Below are 23,164 nucleotides of genomic sequence, written 5' to 3' on the forward strand. Positions count from 1 at the left end.
GAAAGTCCAGGATTATGCATTTCATTCAGTTGTCTTGTCTCTTTAGGTTTCAGGTCTTTCTTTGTATTTTGTGACACTGGCATTTTGGGGGAGCTTTCAGCCTAGCTATTTTGTAGAATGTTCCCTAATTGGATACTTTTGTTAATGTCTGGCATTTCTTGATTCGGGTTATGTACTTTCAGCAGAAATTCCATGGAAGTGATGTCATATTCTTCTCAGGGTATTGTTATCAGGAGGCACTTGCATCCCATTACTGGTGATGTTAACTTTGGTTAAAGTGGTGTCCACCAGATTTCTGTACCAAAAAGTTATTCTAAGTTATGGTTTGTAATTAGTGCATAGATTTTGGAGAGATATTTTGAGACCCTGTAAATATATTATCCTTCAAACCTTATACTCACCAGTTTTAGCATCTATTGATGATTCTCGCTTGGATCAATTATTATTATGATGGTTACCAAATGGTAATTTTTCCAGTTGCCATCATTCCTTCTACGTTTATCAGTTGGGATTTTACTGTAAGGAAGAGCTTCCCATCTCCTCCTTGTATTTGTCTGGTGGTTTGTTTATTTATATCAGTGTGAACTCCGGGATTCTGATTTTATTCAACAAGTTATCATCTGTTTCCATCTTGATTTATTTTAATGCTCATATTGTCCCAGATTTGGCTAGTGGAGTCCCTTTGGGCTGCTTCCTTTGTCCTTTTGAGATGTCTCCATCATTCTTTGAGTACTTCTGATACTTTCTGGCACAACAAGATGTTCCAGGCACATCTTGTATTTTCCTTGCTTCAGCTCTGGAGCCATTTCTGCAAGGAGCCCTGGTTTCTTTCAGTGAGGAATGGTATTTAGAAACCACGGGTGCTAGGTGTGTTCTGTTACTAGAGTACCATTGTTTATCGCCCCCTCAACAGCCGAGGTAGTAAATAGCGTAGGTATGCACACACACATGTACCCACATACTTCTATATCTGTTTCTCTATCTACATGTTATCTATATTAAAGCCTATGAGTTCACATCAGTATCTTCAATTCCAATCAGACACTACGTGTTTCATTCTGTTTTCTCCCCTTTCCATGTTTGTAACTCTGTTCTCTGAACACTGAGAAACCTGGTCCCCATTATCCATAATCTACTTATTTAATTGCTCATTCCTAGGGTGTGCACAAAGTAGTTTCAGAATTGCTAACCCCTACCTCTGAAAAAGGCATGGCGCCTATTAACTGGATTTCAACGCTGTTTTGAAGTTCTTTTTTTGTTTGTTTGGTTTTTTTTTTGTTTTTGTTTTTGTTTGTTTTTAGCCTTGAGGACCAAAACAACAGTGTTCAAAAGGCCAGACAAAGCATACAGGGAGGACCATCCTGTGGACATTTGCCCCCTTTCCATTTCCCTGCCATGTCTCTGGGAAAGCCACCTTATGGAAGGGGACCCATGGCACTTTCTCCTAAGACCGTTTCTCTCCGATTCTCCCTGCCCTTCTCCATGGTCACCTCCCTTGCATTTAGGGAACCAAGAATCTAGCTTTCATCCGAGTTCTAGGTGATGACTGTGAAGACTCTTTACCAGTAGCTCATGTAATGTGCCAGCTGTAGGACCTTTGGATCATCTTGATCTGGTCCCTCAGAGGTGAAGCCTCAGGGCACTGCTCGTTGGCATCTGAACTTGCAGTATTTCCAGCACCATTTGCTCGCTCCCAATTACGACGATCGTGCTGCTTCTCCTTGGCTTTCTCCACTCAGTTGCTTTGGCCTCTGTAATAGCTCGTTTGCATCAGTTCTGACCTGGACATTTTCTCCTCTCTGTCTGGGGATGGCTTCCAGATTCCCCTTCCTCTGCCTATTTAACCCTCTTCTTCGTCTTCCACACTCATTTTATTTCTCTCCTTCCTCCAGACACATTTAACATGGTCAGTGCTGCTGATTCCAGCTGTTCTGAATCTTGCCTACAGCTTAAGTTCAAAAACAGATGGACCCAAAGCATCCTAGATGCTGTGCCAATATCCACCACATGAAAACAGATTACTGAAAAGCATCAGGGAATTTTAGAATAGTTTTGACGTTTGACTCTCTGTCTTCTCAGTGGTCCTCCCTGCCCGCTCCTCCATCTCCCCCTGCCCCCTCTCCACCTCTACCTTGCCACCTTTTCCTCTCTTCTTTGTATGCCTCATTTGGCAAGGGCTGGTTTCTAAAACCTTAGCTCCCATTTTTATCCTCTTTACATGTGGATAGGTTTACCCTTTGGGATGAGACTGTGTTGAAAGCCTGGATCATTACTTTTTCTTTTTTAACATTGTTTTTAATTGAAGTGTAATCAGTTGACTTACAATGTTGTATTAGTTTCTGGTGTACAGCATAGTGATTCAGTTATACATATATATAAATTCTTTTTCATTACAGGTGACTACAGGCCATTGACTATAGGTCCCTGTGCTGTACAGTAGGACCTTGTTGTTTATCTCAAACTCTCGATTTATCCCTCCCTTCCCTCTTTTCTCCCCTGACAAAGCTGGGGAATTTCTATCCTTTCGGTCAAGTAGAGAAAGTGAAGCTGGGTCTCTGTGTCTTTAAATGTGGGCACATTAACAGGTCAGAGAAGTCACTAACTGGGGAATGAAGTGTATGTTCCTCTAGTGACTTTATCAATAGAGGTGCAAAAAGGTGTCAGTCCCACAGGCTGCCCCTGGGTCCTCTAGACAGGGAGTGTGTTCCTTAGGCAACAGTGACATTGTGCCCACACCATCAACTTTCAGAGTCCTCATTCTTGGAATTCGCTATCAGCTTTCTCCCAGTAATCTGTAGAACCTGGTTCAACTTCAGCATTTCTGGTCACCCTGCACATAAGAGGAAGAGAACCAACATGGTGGGGCCACCTATCTTGCAGGTGCGTCTTGCAGATACTGGCAGTCATTTTCAGAGCATCAGGAGAAGGTTGTTGGCACAGTCCAGCAGTTGTCAGGTGCCTACACTGACCAGAGTACTAGACGCTGTAGGAACTGTCCTCAAGAGAAGTCCTCGGGGGATGGGCTTTCCGAAGTTCAAGGACCCTCCCACTCATGCAAATTAAGATGTATATTTATATAACATCCTCCTTTCTTCTTCCCTCTTCCTTCCTCCCCTCTCTCCCTCTTCCTCTCCCTTCTTGGAGGTGAACACTTAGAAGAGAATCCTCAGATTCTCAAAAGTGTCTGGGCTATGTAATCACTCCCTAAAATATTTTATATTGCAAGCCAGAATACATACACAGACATAAGTATACTTTAAAATAAATAACTGAGAACAACACTTTTGCAAAATAATACCTATGGATCTTTGCTCTATTGATGCACTCTGATATTTTCTACTGTGTTCTGTGTTATTCTGTTCCACTGTTTTCTGTTTCATTTTTTGAGAAATGCTAGCTGATGACCTGCTAGGTTGACTTTTTTTTTTAACCCCACTAGTGTGTTGTATCCCACAGTTTGAAAGAACATTGCTTTAAGGGCATTGGTTCTTACATTTTTGATGTGCATAAAATTATGTGGGATGGGTCTTTAAGATGCAGAGTCCTGAGCATCACTCTACTCCTAGGGAATCAGAATCTCTGGCAAGAGGGGCACAGGAATCCAGATTTTAAACAGGCACTACAGGTGACTCTGATGCAAGGTGATTGGGGGTCCTGAACACTCACACTTAGAGGAAGTACTCCCTCTTACGGGCTTAGGAGCTTGGCCTCTCAAGGCTTCAGATCACACATTTGGTTGGAGATGGTAGATATCAGTGGGTGTCCTCTGAATCCAGACTGAGAATCTTCCCATGGGAGAGCCACCCCAGCCACCCACGCCCACTCCTGGGTCTTGCTGTCCTTCGATGGTCCTCTTTTTCTAATATCTGTTATGGCCCTTGTGAAGGCACAGAAGGAGTTAACGGAGGCCACGGAAGAGAGAGCGCAGGCACTGAAGTGTCATTTTACTAGAGTGGCTAGGGTGTGGCCCAGCCCTCCAGTAGATGCCCAGAGCCAGTCCCAAATTAGAATGGGGTGGGATTCAAAACTGCTTTTCCTATTCACTCGCCTTTCATGTGTAACCACATGCAGCGTGTCAACATGCTTGCCGGCGCTGTCAGGCACCAGCAGTTTTGCTCCCTCTGGGTTCATGGACCCTTGGTATTCCTGTTATGTGCTCGGTAGTCCTGTTAGAATAGCTCTGTGCTCTGAGGCTTAGGCAGCTGAACACTGTCCATTAACTCTTTCAGCACCAGTGCTTTATAGATGCTCAGGGCATTTTACTTGAAGTAGAGGAACAACCACAATAAAATAAGAAAATGAGTGCTAGTCAGGAGACCTGGGTCCTTGCCTTGCTCTGCCACTATCTATGTGACCCCCGGCTCCCTGAGCCTCAATTTCCTCACTTAAAAATGACAAGTTTGGTCTAGACTCTAGATCATCTTGAAAGTCCCTTCTAGCTCTGAAATACCATGATTCTATTTTTGATACCCTCTGGCCCTTCTCTTTGCACTTTAAAAGTCTTCCCTTTCAAGCCTCTTCCTAGGTCTTTTCCCCACAGGAGATTCACCGAGGTTGGGACTTACCAGAGAACCAGATGATAAGTTAGTAGCAACGAAGTGTATTGTATTTAGTGTACTGACGAAGAACGAAATTTATAAAGCAAGTTCATTGCAAACTTGGGTATGAAGGCCTGGGAATTTGGGAACATATTTGTCTACCTTGTTTTGTGGGTGTAAATACACTGTATGGACTGTCAAGTAATAACAGTAGTTATAACAATAATAACACACGATGACGCTACCGATTTGTAGGTGTGGAACACTTAAGTGTTTGTGACTTTTTATTATGGACATCGCCTTGTTGGACTTGATCTTCCTAACAGCTGTGTGAATTAGGCAGGGCAGATCTGCTGTCCCCATTTTTTTTTTTTTTAAACAGATGAAGAAGTGTTGAAGTGCATCTGACTTACCCAAGGTTACCTGGCTAGCAAGTGGCAGAATTTAGACTGTAGGTCGTAAGCAGGGTTCGCGGTGCTTTATACCGTCTTGCTGGGATGGGGTATCCTTGTTCATGCAGATTCCTTGCAGACCTGTAGAATTCAGTAACCTATTAACCTGGAAATTGAGCAGGTCATCTTTTACTCCACTCAACCCTTTAAAATTTTGCCAGCAAAGTAGCAGCATGGTTAGTAATATTCTGTAATTTTGAGCACACAAGCCAATGGGTGTACAAATTCAGTCACTCACCAGCCACCCAGATTCATGATTAGGCAAGATTGATGGAGGCTGAAGATATTAACTATTCCTTAAATGAATTATCTTACTGTGCTCAACACTTACAGGATTTCTGTGGCTGTGACATCTGTTATTAGTCAATGTTGATTAACTGCCCACCCATTCTTGGTGATAGATGTTCACTGAATATCCCAACCTATCCCCTGACCTCAAGAGACTTCCTTCCAGGAAGACAAGATAGATACCAAAATGACACACGAGAACCGATGGTGATGCATGCAGCTGATCTGATGACTATTTACACTTCGTTCCATGTAGCTCTGTGGTTTCACAGGACCAAATCATATTAATTTATTCCTCCTTTCTCATTGTTATCATGAGCCATGTATGGAAATACATTGTCCTGTTAACAGGTATTCTGGAGGGGAGGTCTGAATCTTAGGGATACCCTTTCTTCCCAAGCTGCTTGTCGGTACTCGACATGCTTGAGGACCATTTGCCAGGCGGGAGGAGTTCTTGGCTGTACATCAAGCTTCTCTGTGCCTGGTGCCAGAGAGATGTTCGCTCCCAAGGTAGTGGTTACTGCTTTGAAAATAAGTGTGTGGATTTCTGAGTGACGTCATTTCAGTTTGGCACAGACAGGTATTTATTTTTCTCGAATGAACTACCAGGAATGAGCCAGACTGTCTGTCTCAGTCATCTCCCAAGATTTCATTCATTTAAAAAAATCTGCTAACACATCTGCGTGTTTTTTTTTTTCTCTGTATGTTTGTCATGTGCTGTAATTACTTATGGGGTTTCTAGTGACATCTTAATTAACTAAAGAAGAAAAAGCTGAAGATATAATTGTAGAGTTGTATGCAGGTTATTCTATGGAATATGTGGGTCCAACTGTTAACGTTAGATGGTTATAAAATCTGTTTAAACTGAGGAATATATATTACTTTTTTGTTCCTTGGTCATCAGTCATAACTTTGTTAGTCTTTTGCTCTTGCTATGATATTTTATTTTAATTAAGTGAATTAGTTAGTTCAGTCCTTTGTTTGATACGATCACAGCCTATTTGGGGGGGGCTGGCAGGGGGTAATTTTAATACATAAGTAAATTTCTAAGCTCTTAGTTCTATGGCTCATATTGGGATGGAGTGTCGAGTGTTTGTTCTCCAGTATTTAGATTGTACCCAGAGTGCACAAGGAGGGTTTAGTAACCTCTGTGTTTATACCTCCCTTTAGTTCTGAGAGTGCTAGTGGCAAGACACAGGGTGTAAATGAAAGGAAGGACCCAGGTCTGCAGAAGCTATCAGCAGATCTTCTAAGCCAGCCAAATCAGGATTTTACAATTGGTCAGCCAAGCCAGTGTACACCCAAGCATTAAGACCAGGATAAGATGTGTGGCTGACGGACAGACTAGGAGCAGGAAAGTCATGTCTTGAATCGAGAAGGTCTGCAAACATGAAAGAAGCAGGCTGGAAACAAGAATCTTGTTCCCTTTGTCCCTAGTGTCCAGAACAGTGCAGGCACATAGTAGATGTTCCATCAGTATTTGTCGAATGAAGGTATGAAATAAGACGACTTTATAGATCAGGGACTCAAAGAAGGAGGTTTCTGTCAGAAATCTAGGTAACAAATCTAGATAGAAGAGATTCAGATCTCAGGTAGACACTCCCCTGCCCCCCACCAGCCACATCTCTTCTCACAGGACCCAAAGAATTGAGAGTGAACCTCTAACCTCCTCTCCCTGCCATGAACACGGGGTGGGGGTGAGGGTGGTTGAAGGGAAAGCAGTCTCCCACTTGATGTCAACTGATGGACACATTTCCATTTAGCATCTACAATGGCTCAGATTTGGGACCCACTCCCAGTTCTCTGACCAAACTCTGAGGAACCTTGGTCCTACAATAAATGGTTATTAAGATGTCAGACGCGTGCTAGTCCATTTCTCAACTTCAAAGCAGATACGTAAGCTCCCAGTCCTTGGATATGTCATTATCCCAAGGGTGTGGCTGGGCTCCTTGGAACTAATCCAGAGCCACAAGAATTCCATTTCCATAAGCTCTTCCCCCAAACCTGATTATAGGGGGCAGTGTAGACTATTTTGAGTGAGATGGGTACACCACTGCTGGAATCGTTTCTAATCATCTGTCTAGGCTACTGAAGACAATTTGTGTACTAACTTATCCCTGAAAATTTGGAAGTTCATTTCTCTGTACATAGAACATACATTTTTGCCTTTGGCCCTTTTCTCTTTCTGTCTGTGAGCTCTCCTACTGTAATCTCATTGCTGACAAAGCTGAAGCTGGAGCAGTGATAAGCCCAGAGAAGTGTGCCTGCCCGCTCCCTGCCTGCCCACTCCTCTATCTTTGAAAGACGCCTCCAGGGTGACACTGTACTTACTACTGGGTCACACAACCAGCAGCCACCATTATAGGCAGAATCTTTTTCAAGTCACTTTCCACTTTGGTGGGTTTTTTCCTCCCCTCCTTCTTTTAACACCTTCCCCAGCAAATCCTATCCATCCTCTGGCTTATCTGGGTCAGCAAGGGTCTGATTTTATGCATGGCGCTGTCAAGCCATAAATCCGCTGCGGCTTTTCCTCTCCATCCAGCCGGTATGCTTCTGTCAGCATCAGCAAAATGCATAATAGAGAAAATAAGCCAGAAAGGCTAATAACACTCATCTGAATAAAATAATCTCTTTGGCTGCCTCAGTTCATTTCATCTGAATCAAGGTGCCAGGCAGGAATTTAGGTTTAAAACTCCAGCCTCCTCCTTGTCATTAGTTCCCTGTCCCACTATCACTAAATGATTCCTTTTATTATGCATGTACTTTTTTTTTAATCCTCCTTAGAGTTGGGCACTCAATAATCCCTATTGAATGATATGTTTATTTCACTCATTTGGGGTTTTGTCTATCATCACATACATGTCTATTTTTAAAAGTGAGAAACCACATTCTTCTTAGATGTATTGATATTTGCTGCCTTTATATACAGACTGGCAGTTTTGATAGGAATGCTGAGAAAGCAGGGGCTCAGTGGAAGTTGCCGAGGCATCTAGGGTTCGGGCCATCTGGGCTCCCTTTGGCTGCCTTCCTGTCTAGTTCAGCACGGTTCCCTGTGTGGGATGCAGGACTGATCCTTCCACCTTACGCCTTAGGGGAAGGACAGTGACAGATTAAATTCTTCTCTCCCGTTGGTATCTCCCTCACGTCTTCCCAGAGACTTACAGCTGCTTGGTTAATTGCCTGTTGCTGCTGTCTGATCCCCACCATTATTTGCCGAGGGCTGTGCATTTGCAGCAGGCTGTGCTCTTGGCCCTGGCCCAGGGCCGGGTGAGGAGCATGTTGGAAATTGATGAAAGCTGAATCCTACTTTGTTTGGAAATAAAAATAATAATATTTCTTCACATTTGTATAGTGCTTTGCTGTTGATGTAATTCTTTTGCATCCAGCATCTCAGTGGAGCCACACTAGAGCCCCGTGAAGAAGGCAAGTCAGATACTGTTGGCCCAAAAGGAAACGTACCTCAGTAAAGCAATGCAGAAGCTCAAGCCAGGCTTGCATCAGGTGGCCCATTTGCAGAGCTATGAATATAGCAATTATTAATTAAATGGTGCTTTAGGCCAGGAGAGCTTCCTTTTACAAACATGCTTTGAAGATCTTTAGGGAGCTCAATGTACGACAGGGCATATGTCCATTTTATAGGTAAGAAAACTGAAACCGAGCAGAGGGGATATGGGCAAAAAGAAGTGTAATGTAGAGACCAGCTTGGACCTTTATGGAGTTTGCTCTTCACCTTAGTTATTTTACAGAAATCCCTTTAAGGATTTGTCACTAAGTTTCTTGAACATCCATAAATAGTCTAAGTTGAAGGAGGAAAACTGGGCTAACGGGCTAATGTATTTGAAGTTAATGATTCAGCTGTGTGGGTTTAGCTCTTTGAGTGCATTTATAATGATAATCTCTCCTGTGGATGCACAGCCAGCTCGCAACTTCCCCGGCCTCCTCCTTTTTTTTTTTTTTTTCCCTCCTTTGACTCCAGAGTCATTATTATGTTTTCTTGATCTTCCTCCTGAAAAAAAATTTTTTAAGTAAGAAAAATACTTCTGGATATTTTGTCTACTTTTTAGGGATTAGTGTTTGAGGAGGTTTGCAGCTGTTCAGCACATTCCTAAGGGATGGAGAGCCTTTTCTTTAAATGCCCAAGTATTACACAACCTAAGACTCCGGGGGCAGGGAAAGTAAAGGAACTGTACAAACAAATGATAGATGGAAAAGATATAAAGACAAATTTCAATCTCTGGACCAAACGAAGCTCCCTTGGCTCTAGCAGCCCCCAAATAAAATAAGGCTGCAAAGCTGTGGAAGCAGGAAACCACTCTCGCAGAACCTTAATGTGCTCCCTATGAAATCACGTCTCGTTGACTTGCTCATTTTCCAGCCTGCGGTGTGTTTCGCCTTTGTTCGTGTTGGCTGGGAAAATTGTCTCTATGGCGTATTTGTGTTCCCCTCCTACCCCATGCCCTACACCCCTCCTTCCCCACCACTGTCCCAAAATAAATAAATGAATTAATTAAAACACCTCAGTTGAAAGGAGAAGTCAGCCTGAGACAGCATACAAACTCAAAGAGCCAAAAATATTATATGAAAAGCTGCAGTATAGTAATAGTAAAAGAGAGTGGGTGCCCCAGGAGAAAACAGGCAACAGAGTCTAATGCTATTTTTTTACGGCCATAGGCTCTTTTTTTTTTTTAATTCTTATTGTTTTTATTGAAGTATTAGTTTCAGGTGTACAGCCAAGCGATTCAGCTATACATATACATACATACATATTTTTTCAGTTTCTTTTCCATAACAGCTCATTACAAGAATTGAATATAGTTCCCTGTGCTATATACAGTAGGTCCTTGTTGTTTATCTGTTTTATATATAGTAATGTATATCTGTTAATCCCAAACTCCTAATTTACCCCTCCTCTTCCCCTTTCCCTCCTGGTAATCACAGTTTGTTTTCTATGTCCGTGAGTCTATTTCTGGTTTGTAAATAAAATTTGTATCTTTATTATTTTTTAGATTCCACATATAAGTGACTTCATATGATATTTGTCTTTCTCTGCATAGACTCCTTTTTTAAAATAAAAGTCTTATATAGAACCCCAACATATGCAACAGATCAAAGCAGTCTTTTATTGGTGTAAATCTACTTTTAATGTACAGATTTATGAAGAATGCTTATTACAGAGCTGATAAGAGAGAATGATAAAGCTGGGTTTCTGAACAGAGCTGATAAGAGAGAATGATAAAGCTGGGTTTCTGAATCCAAAATACTGTGGACCCAGATTGTGAATCAGTTGGAGTTTTATTTCAGTTTCAGCATCCGTGTTATTTCAGGTTCTGGCTTGGGTTGCTCAATACCAAGAAAATCTTGATTCAGAGGGGAGGGTATTGCTCAGTGGTAGAGTATGTGCTTAGTGTGCACAAGGTCGTGGGTTCAATCCCCAGTACCTCTATTAAATAAATAAATAAATAAATAAATAAACAAACAAACAAACCTGATTACCCCCCCAAAATTGATTAAAAAAATAAAATAAATTAAATTTTAAAAAAAGAAAATCTCGATCCACACAGACGAGTTGTCATAATCTCGAGATAGTTTTAAATTAATTTAGATGCTTGAAAAAGAAGGATGTTTTTGTTTTAAAGTTGAATCACTAACATTAACTAGCAGCTGTTCCCATTTTTCTTCACAAGTATTAATTGGATAAATGGACGTGTATAGTAAGCTTTACAGCAACCGACAATGAAATGAGATGATACTGAGCGTATACATTCTCACTACCCAACTATGGTTTACCATGAACCTAAAATAGGCCCCTGAGCTTTCTGTGGCATGTCATTGAACTTGGCAGCTATGTGTCAAACCCTGTGCTCAACTGAACAGCTTTACCCAAAGAGGCACACAAGTTGAATTAAAAACTAAACCTGTGCAGAGCAACATTCATTTTAACAAATAACACATTTTTCAGCTTTTTGGATACAGACTTTCATTCTTTATTCCAAAGCTTGCATATAATGAAGCTCACCTAGCAGCCCGTGAGACACTGTTGGTGTCTGTTGCAGGGAAACTGGGTCCTGGGTCCCTTACGTGTTTAAGTGGGTGTTGCTCATTTGAATGGGTGTGTTATAGTCGTTTGAAACTGAAAAGTGAATCTCTGTAATTCCAGAGTTTCTCAGAACATACTTTAAAAGCTCCTTTTCACTGAATCCAATAATAGCTGGCCCACCACAAGCTGTAAGAATGGAAATAAATACACGTGGTAAAAGTACTTGTGGCACCTTAGAAGTTCTTAATAAATACAGATTTATTAGTGTTGAATCATAAGGCATTTTGAAAGATTCCCACTTCTGCCCATCCTTTTTATTAACTCATCTTTGTTTACTCAAGGGTTTCTTTGGGATTTATGCTTTGTATCCTTTTCCGTGGTGTTGGATTGGTTTTGCCTCTCCTGCCTTCACTCGTGCTCTGTGGTGTGCGTGGGTGAGCAGGCTGACCCTTTGTTCGTACCTCTGATGCTCTGTTCTGTTATATATAGGTCTTTCCTCGTCTCCCACACTGTTATGTGACATCAGCATTTTTATAACCACTAAAGCCCCTACTGTTATACTTTGTTAATTTAAGATACACATTTATACATTTGTAAAATTGAACTGTACTGTCATTTTCATGTGTGTAAAGTGCTGTAGGGGAAGAACCAATAGAGACCACCCCCTACCACGTTCACCCACAAGAAACAGACTGAAACCAGTTGTAAAGTTAAGGTCTCGCGAGATCTGCCCTTTTAAAAGGCCAGTGGAATTACCTGGTACACCTATGCTTATTGAGGACATGGATGTCTTGCCACCCAATAAAACTTAAATTAGATTATTTAGGATTTTATAACTGAAGCTGATTTGGGATCAGCTTGAAAGTTTTCTGGCAACGGAAACATTAAATGTTGCTGAATGTGCTCACATCTCTCACCATTTTGAGTTTTGGGTTGTTTCCTATTTACCTTTTTTTTTCTTTAGATGCTAGAAATTTTGCAATAAGTAGATTTAATTATATGTATCTCTCTCAACTAGTATATATATTTTTTTCAATTTTCATAGAAATATTTTCATTTGCCTAGAAAGGCAAGTGGACACGATGTTACACAGTGGTCAGCACGCGCATGTTAGGGATTTTGACCACAGAAGTGTAGTGCCTGCGGCAAGGGGTGGGGCCAGGTATAGAACAGTTTGAATTTGGACTCTTATGTTCATTGTTTAAAGCAGCCTCTTGGTGCTGGTTAGACAGATACTTTGATTTAATGGTCTGTTCAGAAGCCAGAGTAGGTGTGGCGTGATTAGTTGTTAATAGTTACCTTACGACTGAATTGAAGGAGCCCTTCTAAGTTGAATTCCATGCTCTGCAAGTCACAGGTGCCTGGCAGCCTCCAGCCCGGAGTGGAGGCAGTACGGACTGCATAACTGAGCCACCCTCAGCTTACTTTCTTTGCATTAAGAGTCTGACTGTAGGGAGGGAGGAAGGAAGCGGGGAACAAAGAAGTTATGATACTTTGCAGTGATTAAGAGCATCTTGTTTGCAATTACGGGGCTCGTTTTTGAATTCCAGCATTACCACTTTTTAGCTATGTGACCTTGAACAAGATACTTAACCTTTCTTAGTCCAGCTTTCCTCATCTGCTGAATGTACTTGATAAACCCCCACTTCGTCAGGTTTTGTAGGGTTCAAGTTAAACAGTGTGAGCATAGGGCCCAGCCTTTGTGCCAAGTACACAGTAAGCCCTTGATAAATAACCCCTGCCCTCTGTTCCTCTCCTCAAAGAAATCCAGCTTGTGGATGCAGAACTTTCTGTTGCTTAAATTAGTGCTGTGAGCTGAGAAGATAATCAGGAATTCTTTCGAATCACAGTGTTTTCCTTAGAAATGAGCATCAAGGTTTGATGCTTTACTGCTCCGCTCAGGCTAAACGTGTCATAGGAATACATGTGTTTAGATACGGTTTTTGCTCTTGGTTGCTTACAACAGTAGAAAATGGCTCAATCAATGAACTCAAACCTCCTTAGATGCGTTTCTGTGGGACTAAAGAATTTTTAGTGACTTTTACATGGCAAACGCCTCCACTGTTGTCTTCATTCAGTCCTTCAATAGAGAATGTGTGGGGATTTAGTCTATAGCGTAGATTTTGTCTGGAGACTTCACTTTTGCCTCTAGCTCTAGATGCAAACCAAGTGACTTAGTGGTTGGGGCTATGGACTTTGGTCAGACCTCCTAGAATTGTTCTAGTCAGCACAGAACTGTGATTCTGGTCCGTGACTCCCTCTTACTGTCTCTGTGACTCCTTACTGGCTATGGACAAGTGACAACCTCTCTGAGTTGGTTTTTTTTAATCGGTAAAATGAGGTTAATAGTAGTTCTTTTCTGGCAACGAAATGATGGCGCTTAGATGGGATAATGTGTATAAAGCTTTCACCAAGTTTCTACAACATAGTAGAAGCTCAACAGATAATCTTGCTTCTCCTGTTCCTCTTTCCCTCTTCCTTCCTCCTCTCCTTCTTATTGCTCTTATTTTCTTCTTTCTTTCTCCACTGATTTTTAGAAAAAAGAGAAAACTAGAGGTGCAGCTTCAGGAAAGATATCTTTATTTCTGGTTTGGCTCGAATCACTGGGATGTGGGGACATGGACTGTAGTCATGGATGTCGGCCCTGCCTGCTCACCAGCACCGATTTTTTTTTTCTTGCTGTTTCTTTGCAGGAAGGATCAGAATGTTCTCTCTCCAGTCAACTGCTGGAATCTCCTCTTAAACCAGGTGAAGCGGGAAAGCAGGGACCACACCACCCTGAGTGACATCTACCTGAATAACATCATTCCTCGATTTGTCCAAGTCAGCGAGGACTCAGGAAGACTCTTTAAAAAGGTAAATAGTGGGCGGAGGGTAGAGCTCAGTGGTAGAGTGCGTGCTTAGCATGCACGAGGTCCCGGGTTCAAGCCCTAGCACCTCCATTAAAATAAATAAATAAATAAATTTAATTACCTCCCCTACAAAAAAATAAATAAATTAAAAATTAAAAAGTAAATAGCTAGTTATGGTCACAGACACAATCTTGTAAATAACTGAAAGAACATCTTATTGACCCACTTAGAAGGCTTTCCATTGGTCATGCTCCATCACATACTTACAGAGAAAGAATATTGAATTGGCTTTTTGTTTTCCCTTTTGAGCTGAATTTACAGTAGTCCTGGGAAAGTAACCATTTGCAAGGTACAACCCCCAGACTTACAGCATAATCCATAATCTGTGTATATTAATAATGTCTGTACTTGCTTGATTTCCTTAAGTAATTTGGGAAGCTGTGATTCCAGGACCTCAGTGTCATTTCATGATTTCCTCTTCTAGTTCGTTTAGCAAATTCACATATGTTTATGTTTTTGGTTTATTTCTCTTTCTAAGTTCTCATCTTGGCCAAGGTGAACTCATGGACTTGGTTATTCTTACCGTGACATAGCTTCGTCTTTGGGTCCCTGCATGCTTTCTGAAGCTCATTGTTTGTCACTATACCTTGGGTGTATGTTGAAAAATTTGACCAAGGAAAAACTCAGAATTGATTGTGATAATCTTAAGAAATAAATGCTAAATTCACCTCACCTGTCAGTAGTGGAAGCAGCCTCTTGGAAACTCAAGAGGCTCTTTTCTAAGCTCTATCAACCTGAGCTTTTAATGGAGTCATTTATTCATGAGTTTTGGTTACAGATGGTGGCAAAAGCCCCAACCATTGTACATAATATACCTACTGTGTCTCCCGTTGAAGCTCTGACATCCCCAGAAGACTTTTTAGAAGGCAAATAATCTTCCCACAGGTTATAGGTAAAAAGAGAATATAGGGCTATTTCATTGGTTTCATATATAGGGAATTCATTGGTTTCCAGTTAACAATACCCAGTGTTAAAATTTGAGGCTGGGAGGGAGTAGACTTAAATAAATAGGTCTGTGGTCGATAGTAGCTCTAGCTCTCGGTCAGTTTTCCATTCTTAACGTGAGGAAGTTTTCCAGATCTCAGTAGGTCTGGAATTAGAGCCCAATTTCTTCTGTTTATACCAGCATGAAAAAAGAACTCATTTAGAATCTTCCATCTACATAATTGCATCTCTGAAGGGGCTTTTTCTGTGTCTCAGAGACAGGATTTAACGGTACAGTCATCTGAGGATGAAAAGAAAGAAGAGAAAGATAACTCCGCGAAGAGCTTGCTGGCTATTTTTAGTGGCCCGGCTGTGCTGTGGTTGGGGCCAGACTTCATTTTGGGGCAGCGGTACTTTTCAGTATCTCCTTGTGCTTTCCAGCATCTGCTCTGGCTTGCTTGTCATTAACTTGAATTACTCTGCAGCACTTCGTGATGCGTGTATGTGACTAAAATTAATGACTATAGTTAATAATACTGTATTGAATACTGGGAATATGCTAAGAGAGTAGATTTCAAGGGCTCTTTTCATACACACAGAAACGGTAGCTGTGTTAGGAGATGATATGTTAATTACCTTGAAGGTAGCAGTCATTTCGCTGTGAATATGTATATCAAATCATCATTGTACACCTTAAATATATACAATTTTTATTTTTTAAAAATTTTAACCTATTTAGTTGGAACCTTAACAGTGATCAGATACCAGTTGTCTATGATCTTGACAGCCACTTAGACTATCTCGAGAAGAAAGGGGGTTGACTGTTAGTTTCCTCCCCCATTTCCTTTGTTCATCAGAGAAAAAAACTTCTACAAGAGACTTTCAGCTATCTAGATTTCACTGATTTCTCTTAATAGTCTGTATTAGTTTAAGTTTTATACAGTTTTGGAAATTTTTTTTCAATATACACATAAGCCAGTGAATCCTTACTTATAAAGCAACCATTTAACACATGATAGTACAAAGATGTTTAAAAACTGACTCATGTTATTTTACGACCAAATCAATTTCAGTAGTAACAGATTTTCTTAGACATATTTAATCATGTAACTTCTGGAAGATGGGTTAGATGATGAAAAAATGGGCGACCATGAACATACCCTTTAACTTCACTTCCAAACTAGTGCTTCATTTCTGTAGATAATGTCTTGGATGTCCTCTTTTGATAAGTACATGGGTAACTGTCCAGATAGATGCACTGCTTCTCCTTCTAAATAACTTATCACTTTGCGAGGTCTAAAGCTGGGAGATTAGAGAAAGTTAGGGAAGACCAAAGCTGAGAAGGAGTCTTAGAACCCCTCCAGATCTCAGAGATGTTTATGCTAAAGGCAGCCAGTTATCAAAGCCACAAGTTGTTTCTGGTTCCTCAAATGCCATTCACATTTCAGCAAAGTGCATGGCATGTGTACAAGACGTGGCGGGTTTCCCCATCCACCCGTGAATGATATTCCTACCCGTGGTCCCAGGGTTGACCTCCTTAAGCCATGCATTTCTATGATGAGGGTGTAGGAAAGAATTTCTAATTACTCACAGAACTGTTTATATATTACATTTCATTGAAGAAAAGTGCATATATCATAGGATTACAGCAAAATGCATTTTTATAAACTGAACACACCTGGTAACCAGGTCCCAGATCAAGAAAACAGATTATTTGAGTACCTTAGAAATCTCCTCATGCTCCCTTCTAGTCACTGGGGGGTTGGGAGGGATGGTCCCAAGCCCCAAGGATAACACCGGTCCTGACATTTCACAGCAGAGATTAGTTTTGCTTGGTTTTATACTTTATATAAATAGAACCATCCAGTGTGTACTCTTTTGTGTCTGGTTTCTCTCATTCAACACTCTGTCTGTGAGATTGATTCATATTGTTGTATACAGTTTCACATCATAGGACTTTCTCTTGATCTTTGTAACTTTTCATCAGTTAAATTATAGTCGATTAGAGATTTCCATGGGATTGTTGAATAGCCAAGGTTTACTATCCCACTGGGTGAATAACCTTTTTCTCTCACCTGGGGTCCAATGTAGGCAGAGAATTCAAAGGTAGAAGCTGGCTTGGCGGATCGTAAGAATAGATTAATTCTGTTTGGCTGGGTGAGAGCCTCTCTGCTTTCTAGTAATGGGCAGAGAAGCGTTTTCTCTCCATTCCTCAGATATTTAGTCTCTTTTGTTTAGAATGTGCTGCGCATGAAGAATTAGAATCCCTCTGGTTAAGCTATGGTAATCAGATAAGAAGATAAGAAGAGGAATGTCCCTGGCCACCCTGTCAGTTACGTCATGCTTCCTGGGGCTTACTTTGTGCTCTGAGAGCAGGGGCCTTTTCCATGGGACCCTTTCTCGAGGGCTCAGCTTTGCCAGTAAGTCTGAAACTCTGGACAATTACTTCTCCTTTCTGTGCCTCAATTACCTCAAGTTTAAAGAAAAGTGTTTGGACAATATGATCACTATGCTGCCTTCGAAATCTAATAGACTATAGTCATATGATGACAAAGACATCCTACACTCAGGGCTTCCTTCTGGTTGTCGATGACGCTTGTCCAGCTGTGATAGGTAAGCAGCAGTCCCTGAGATAAGGGCAGACAAAAGTGGGTGTGGGTATGGAGAGGAGGCCAGCTTAAGTAATTGAAAACCACGTTTCTTAAAGAATAAAGCATTGTTTCAGACTCTGTTATCTGTCACGGCCAGCAACCGAGAGACGCCACACTGGAATCCAAATATATGAAACAGATATACCTTTCATTTTACCTGTAGATTTGGTCCCAGTAGCAAAAGGAAAATCTGCATTTCTCCAGACACACAGGCTTCAGAAAAGATGCCTTTATAGTTCTGGTCCAGCTATGAACACCTGTGAAAATTTACCAAGTTTTACATGAATTTGAATCTGACTGGCAAGAGTCACAGATTTTCTTTAAAAAAAATTTTTTTTAATCTATAAAACTCAATGATTCACTAGCAAAGGTTATGATAATCAAATCCAAAATTTCTTAAACCTAGTGTGTGTGCCAGGTACAGTGTTAAGCACTTGGTGTACATTATCTTGTTTAATCCTTACACTACTTCTATAAGGTAGTTACTATTCTTATCCTTACTTTATGAAGGAAGACACTGAGGCTTAGAGAGTTTAAGTGAAAAAGAGATGAGGCTAGTATTTAAATACAGTCGTCAGGTTCTAGAAGGCAAAGCTTTCCACCTGCTTGTTCTGTTAGCCCTCTCTAGGTATTGTATGCAGAGTAGACAGTACCCTGGATTTTCTTATTCTTTACCCTTGAATCCAGATATTTCACTTAGTTACAGAATTAACCTCACTGTTTCTCTTGCACACCACCCTTCAAAGGTACGGTGGTGTTAAACATCAACACTGGGTTGTTTCTCCTACCCGGTGTCTGGGCAAACAGCTGGAAGTCGAGAGTGACAGAGGGCAACATGTTTTTCTCCCCACGGGCAGAATCTCTAGTAAGAGGGAAACAAAGACTCATTAAATATGAGAATTGACCAAAAATCTGGCTCACAGCTGACTCGGCTAATTTGGGGTTGTCAGGGTATCTGCACAATTGGCCCCTCTATGCTACTGAACCTCCTTTAAGGGATGCTCCCTGCTGGCCCTCTGGTTTGTGGTTATGTCTGCCAGAACATATTTTACATGGTGCATGAAGCCATGGTGGACATTCCTTTAGCTAAATATAACATCCAGAGAAAGTAGCCTCCTGTCCGCAGCTTAGAAACAGGCTCACTTTGTCTAGGACTCCAGGGGAAATGGAGCCCGTTTGGTGCTTCTGACATCCCCTTTCATGTAATGAAAGCACAGTCTGTCTAACCCCTGCTGGAACCAAGATTTGGGCAAATATTATTGCTGCCACCTTCATTTGTTTAATGCGGTGGCTTCAAACACGGGGTCCAAGTACTACCAACTCTGACTCCTAGCTGTGAGTGGCAAGTTCTAAAGAATCCCACCAAGAATAGAAGTAATTTTTCTCAATTCCTCAGTTTAAACTGAAATAAACTTGGGTGTGCTTTTTCCTACTGGGGAGAGGACAGTCCTGTTCCCTCTTCCTCCTTTCGCTTATCTGGGACACACTCACAGCACCTCCGACTTGGCTTTTCAAGTCAGTTTCTAGCCCTTAACAGCTGCTCACACTTAGGCTTGGGAGCCAGTCAATTCAGACAGTCCTAAGATGTTGAATTGTATTCTGCTTTTTATAGTATTTCAGGTAACTGTACTCCTGTTTTACCTTTATTACCCCAAGGGTCTGTGGCAGAAAGTCAGGTTAAACTGAGAAAGCTAGGTCAGATTCCCAATAGTCCGGTAGTTCTCAACTTTGCCTTTGCAAGAGAGTAACTTGGGAAGTTTTTAAAAAACATCTTTGTGACCTTGAAGACACAAAAATTTCTTAGGATCTAAAAAGCATGAGCTATCAAAGAAAAAAATAATATAAACTGGACTTCATCAACTCTTGGACTTTCACTCTTGGAAAAACGTTGTTAAGAAAATGAAAGATAAGCCGCAAACTGGGAGAATGTATTTTCAATACAGAGTTCAATAGTATGTTGAGTACCCCAATTTTTTTTAAATACACAGAAGTTTTTAATAGACACGTCACTAAAGAAGATACATATAAATGGCCAATGAGTGTGTGAAAAGATGCTCATATCATTCATCATCAGGCAAATGCAAATTAAAACTATAAGAAGATGTGCTGTATACTCACTAGAATGGTTAAACTTTAAAAGACTGACAACACTTTAAAAGATTGACAACTGTTAAGACGAATGGAATTCTCATATGTTTCTGTTGAAAAGTGGTCCAACCACTTTCAAATATAGTTTAGCAATTTCTTATGAAGTTAAATGCACTTACCATATGACCCATCAATTCCATGTCTAGGTATTAATCCAAGAGAAATAAAAGTATGTACCTACACAAAGACTTGTACTTGAATATTCACAATAGCTTTTGTTATGGGCTGAATAATGGTTCTACCCCAAAGATGTCCATGTTCTAATCCCTAGAACCTGAGGATGTTTACATTATCCGTAAGTCTTTACACATACAATGAATTTGAGGATCTTATGATGGGGATTTTATGCTTGATTATGGAAGTGGGCCCTACATGCAATCACTGGTGTCCTTATAAGAGGGAGGTGGAGGGAGATTACAGAAAAAAGAGAAGGAGGCCATGTGAGAGAAATAGAAGGAAGCAAAGTTACAGAGAGAAGATGCTAGGTCACTGGCTTTGAAGATGGAGGAAGGGCCATGAGCCAAGGAAAGCAGCTTCACATGCTGGGAAAAAAGGCAAGAGAACGGGCCGTCCTGAGACCCTTCTAAGGGAACGCAGCCCTGCTGACACCTTGGTTTTGGCCCAGTGAAATTGGTTTTGGACTTCTGACCTTCAGATCTATAAGAGAATAAATACATGTTGTTTTAAGCCACCAAGTCTGCATTAATTTGTTATGGCTGCCATAGGCAACTAATATTTTATTTATATTACCCCGAACTGGAAACAACCCCAATACCCATCAACAGATGGATAATTATATTGTGGAAAAATCATGTTATGGTATCTCCATACATGAATACTACTCAGCAATAGAAAGGAATGAAATGCTGATGGATAGAATAATGTAGATGAACTCAGAAAACATTATACTGATAAAAAGAAGCCAGGCACAATGACTATGTTCTGTATGATTCTATTTATATGAGATTTTATAAAAGATAACTCTAATCTATAGTTATAGAAAGTAAACCAGTGATTTCCTTGGGGCCAGAGTGGGGATGGGGGTTGACCACAGGGGAACTGGGGTTTATGGAAATGTTACACAGTCTTCATCATAGTGGTGTTTGCATCAGTGTGTGCATTTGTCCAAATGTATACATTGAATGTGTATACTTAAAATGGGTCCATTTTATTGTATGTAAATTATGCCTCAATAAAGTTGATCTAAAAGATAATAAAAAATACCATGCCAAGGCTCTGCCCCAGGGCAATTGAATGATAGTCTCTGGGATAGGGCCCAGCATGTAGCCAGGGTTGAGGACCACTGCTGTAGACTCTCTGATTTCCATCTTGGGGGAACCCAAGAGCACAGAGGTACCTCTGAAGCCATAAGATCCTGTCTGTCTGTGAGCCATGTTTGCCCCTGCTACAGATTGTGCTGAAGCACCTAGGTCAGTTTGTCTTGGCAACCCATTGTGGTTTCCTTGCTTTGTTCTTGGAGGATGACACAGGGTGAATCTGGCTTCAGGTAAATAGATAACACTGCAGGAAGCCGGGGGTGTAAGAAGTGTGCTGAGGAAGAAACCTAAGAGGCTCAATTAATAGTTTTCTCCAGGGCCCTCAGATGTTAAGCATGTCCTTTTCCCGTTAGATCAGTCACAAGAAAATCACCATGACCAGTCAGATTTCCTTTGGCATCAAGGAAATGGGTCTCACAGTAAAAGAGGATAAAGGCGATTTGAAACTAAAAGCAGTGTTTGTTACCCACCTACCTGTTCATCCCCTTGGGATAGGATTTCCTATGGAGTCTTGGAGGCCAGCTGTTTGGCATATGTGAGGAGAAAGGAGGATAATTCTGTAAGGAGGCATATTCTCTGGTGGTGTTGTCATCAGTAAGAAAAGGAGAGGAAATGACCCCCACTGCTGGTTTAGTTGAATGTCCCCTGGTAAGTGCTGTAGATTGAATGAATGGAGAAAAAATGAATTTGCAAAGGTTGTGCTCTGCCCTCTTGCGAAAGGGTTTAACTTGGAGACGAAGAAGTAGATGATTGATTGACCCCTCCCTCTCTTCCCCAGTCTACCCTGCACCTCCTCCCCCACGGAACTCAGTATCTTGTACTGACTGAATGTCTTCCATTTCATAACGTGGTCACTAACAGCGTTGTGCGGTGCTTTACAGACAGCTGTTCCAGTTGCCTAATTTATCTTGTTGGTAGCAAAAATCTGTTCTGATTAATTGAGCTTTATTCTCTCATATCTGATGAAGAGAGTGTCTTTGGAAAAAAGAATAGGATGTGAAGCTGAGCTTATTTGAGTAGGGGATGGAAGGCTGCCAGCTACTTCAAAGGTATCTCTGCTGATAAGGGGCGACAGGTTTGCTGCCAAAGCCAACACTGAGGGGCGCTTTGCAGCTAGTACCATTCGTGGCATTTTAGCTTTCGTTTCTGTGACACTAGGTCAGCAGCATCTGTATCCTCTCCCTGGGGGCTTCTCTCTGGGTGGTCCAGGCTTTTTTTGGCCTCAGGAAGATTCAGCTCAGAGGGAATGTGTGCATCAAAGATGCCTGCTGTCTTTGGTTTAGGTTAGTTTATATGTTTGCCTCTTTGATGTTTTAGTTCTCAGGTATCTAGCTGCCTTTTCTGAAAAGAGCCCAAGGTGCTATGTTCAGAACATTCAAAGGTACTTCAATCTTTATAAATCAAGGAAGGGATGATTAAGAGAATCAGAAAAACAATGTAAAAATATGGAGTATGGAAGAGATGTGCAGGGGACAGGAAACAAAAGTGTCCACATGCAACCTTGTACATACACATTTGAATACTACCCTGAATGAGAAAAGCATGCAGTCAATAAGTATTTTAGGGAAAACTATATATATAACATTATGCTACATGCTAAAAAGAGCTTAAAATCAAATTAAGGAGTAAGATTTGCCCCCAGGGAGCTTATGGCTTTTCAGCCCTTTTTTAAAATCCGCTTAGATCTCCCAAAACTTTCTGTGGGATGATGATAATAATAATACTAATAAATAACAAGCTTTCATAAAACGCTTACTATAAATATTGTACACAGTAGTAGGCCCTCGATGTACTTCCTCTAGTCTTTTCATGTAGTTTGTAAAGGTCTTTTTTCCTTAACTTTTTAGAGAAGTATAAAGTAGTTAGAGAAAGTGCGCATATTGTAAAATGTACAGCTCAGTGAATTTTTACAAATGGAAAACATGTAATTATCACCA

The 23,164-nt window shown here is 41.0% G+C and overlaps 1 protein-coding gene across 6 annotated transcripts in view; it reads left to right on the forward strand.

The window, feature by feature from the left end:
- The window catches only part of SRGAP2 (SLIT-ROBO Rho GTPase activating protein 2), a 235,092-nt gene that overhangs the window by 104,359 nt on the left and 107,569 nt on the right, over window positions 1-23,164 (forward strand). For all 6 annotated transcript variants that reach the window (XM_010991346.3, XM_010991348.3, XM_010991347.3 and 3 more), the window contains exon 4: window positions 14,009-14,171. In XM_010991346.3, the coding sequence (XP_010989648.1) occupies window positions 14,009-14,171 (163 nt within the window). The remainder of the gene's footprint in view (window positions 1-14,008; window positions 14,172-23,164) is intronic.

The sequence above is a fragment of the Camelus dromedarius genome, chromosome 21 (assembly GCF_036321535.1).
Source record: "Camelus dromedarius isolate mCamDro1 chromosome 21, mCamDro1.pat, whole genome shotgun sequence".
NCBI classification, from domain to species: domain Eukaryota; kingdom Metazoa; phylum Chordata; class Mammalia; order Artiodactyla; family Camelidae; genus Camelus; species Camelus dromedarius.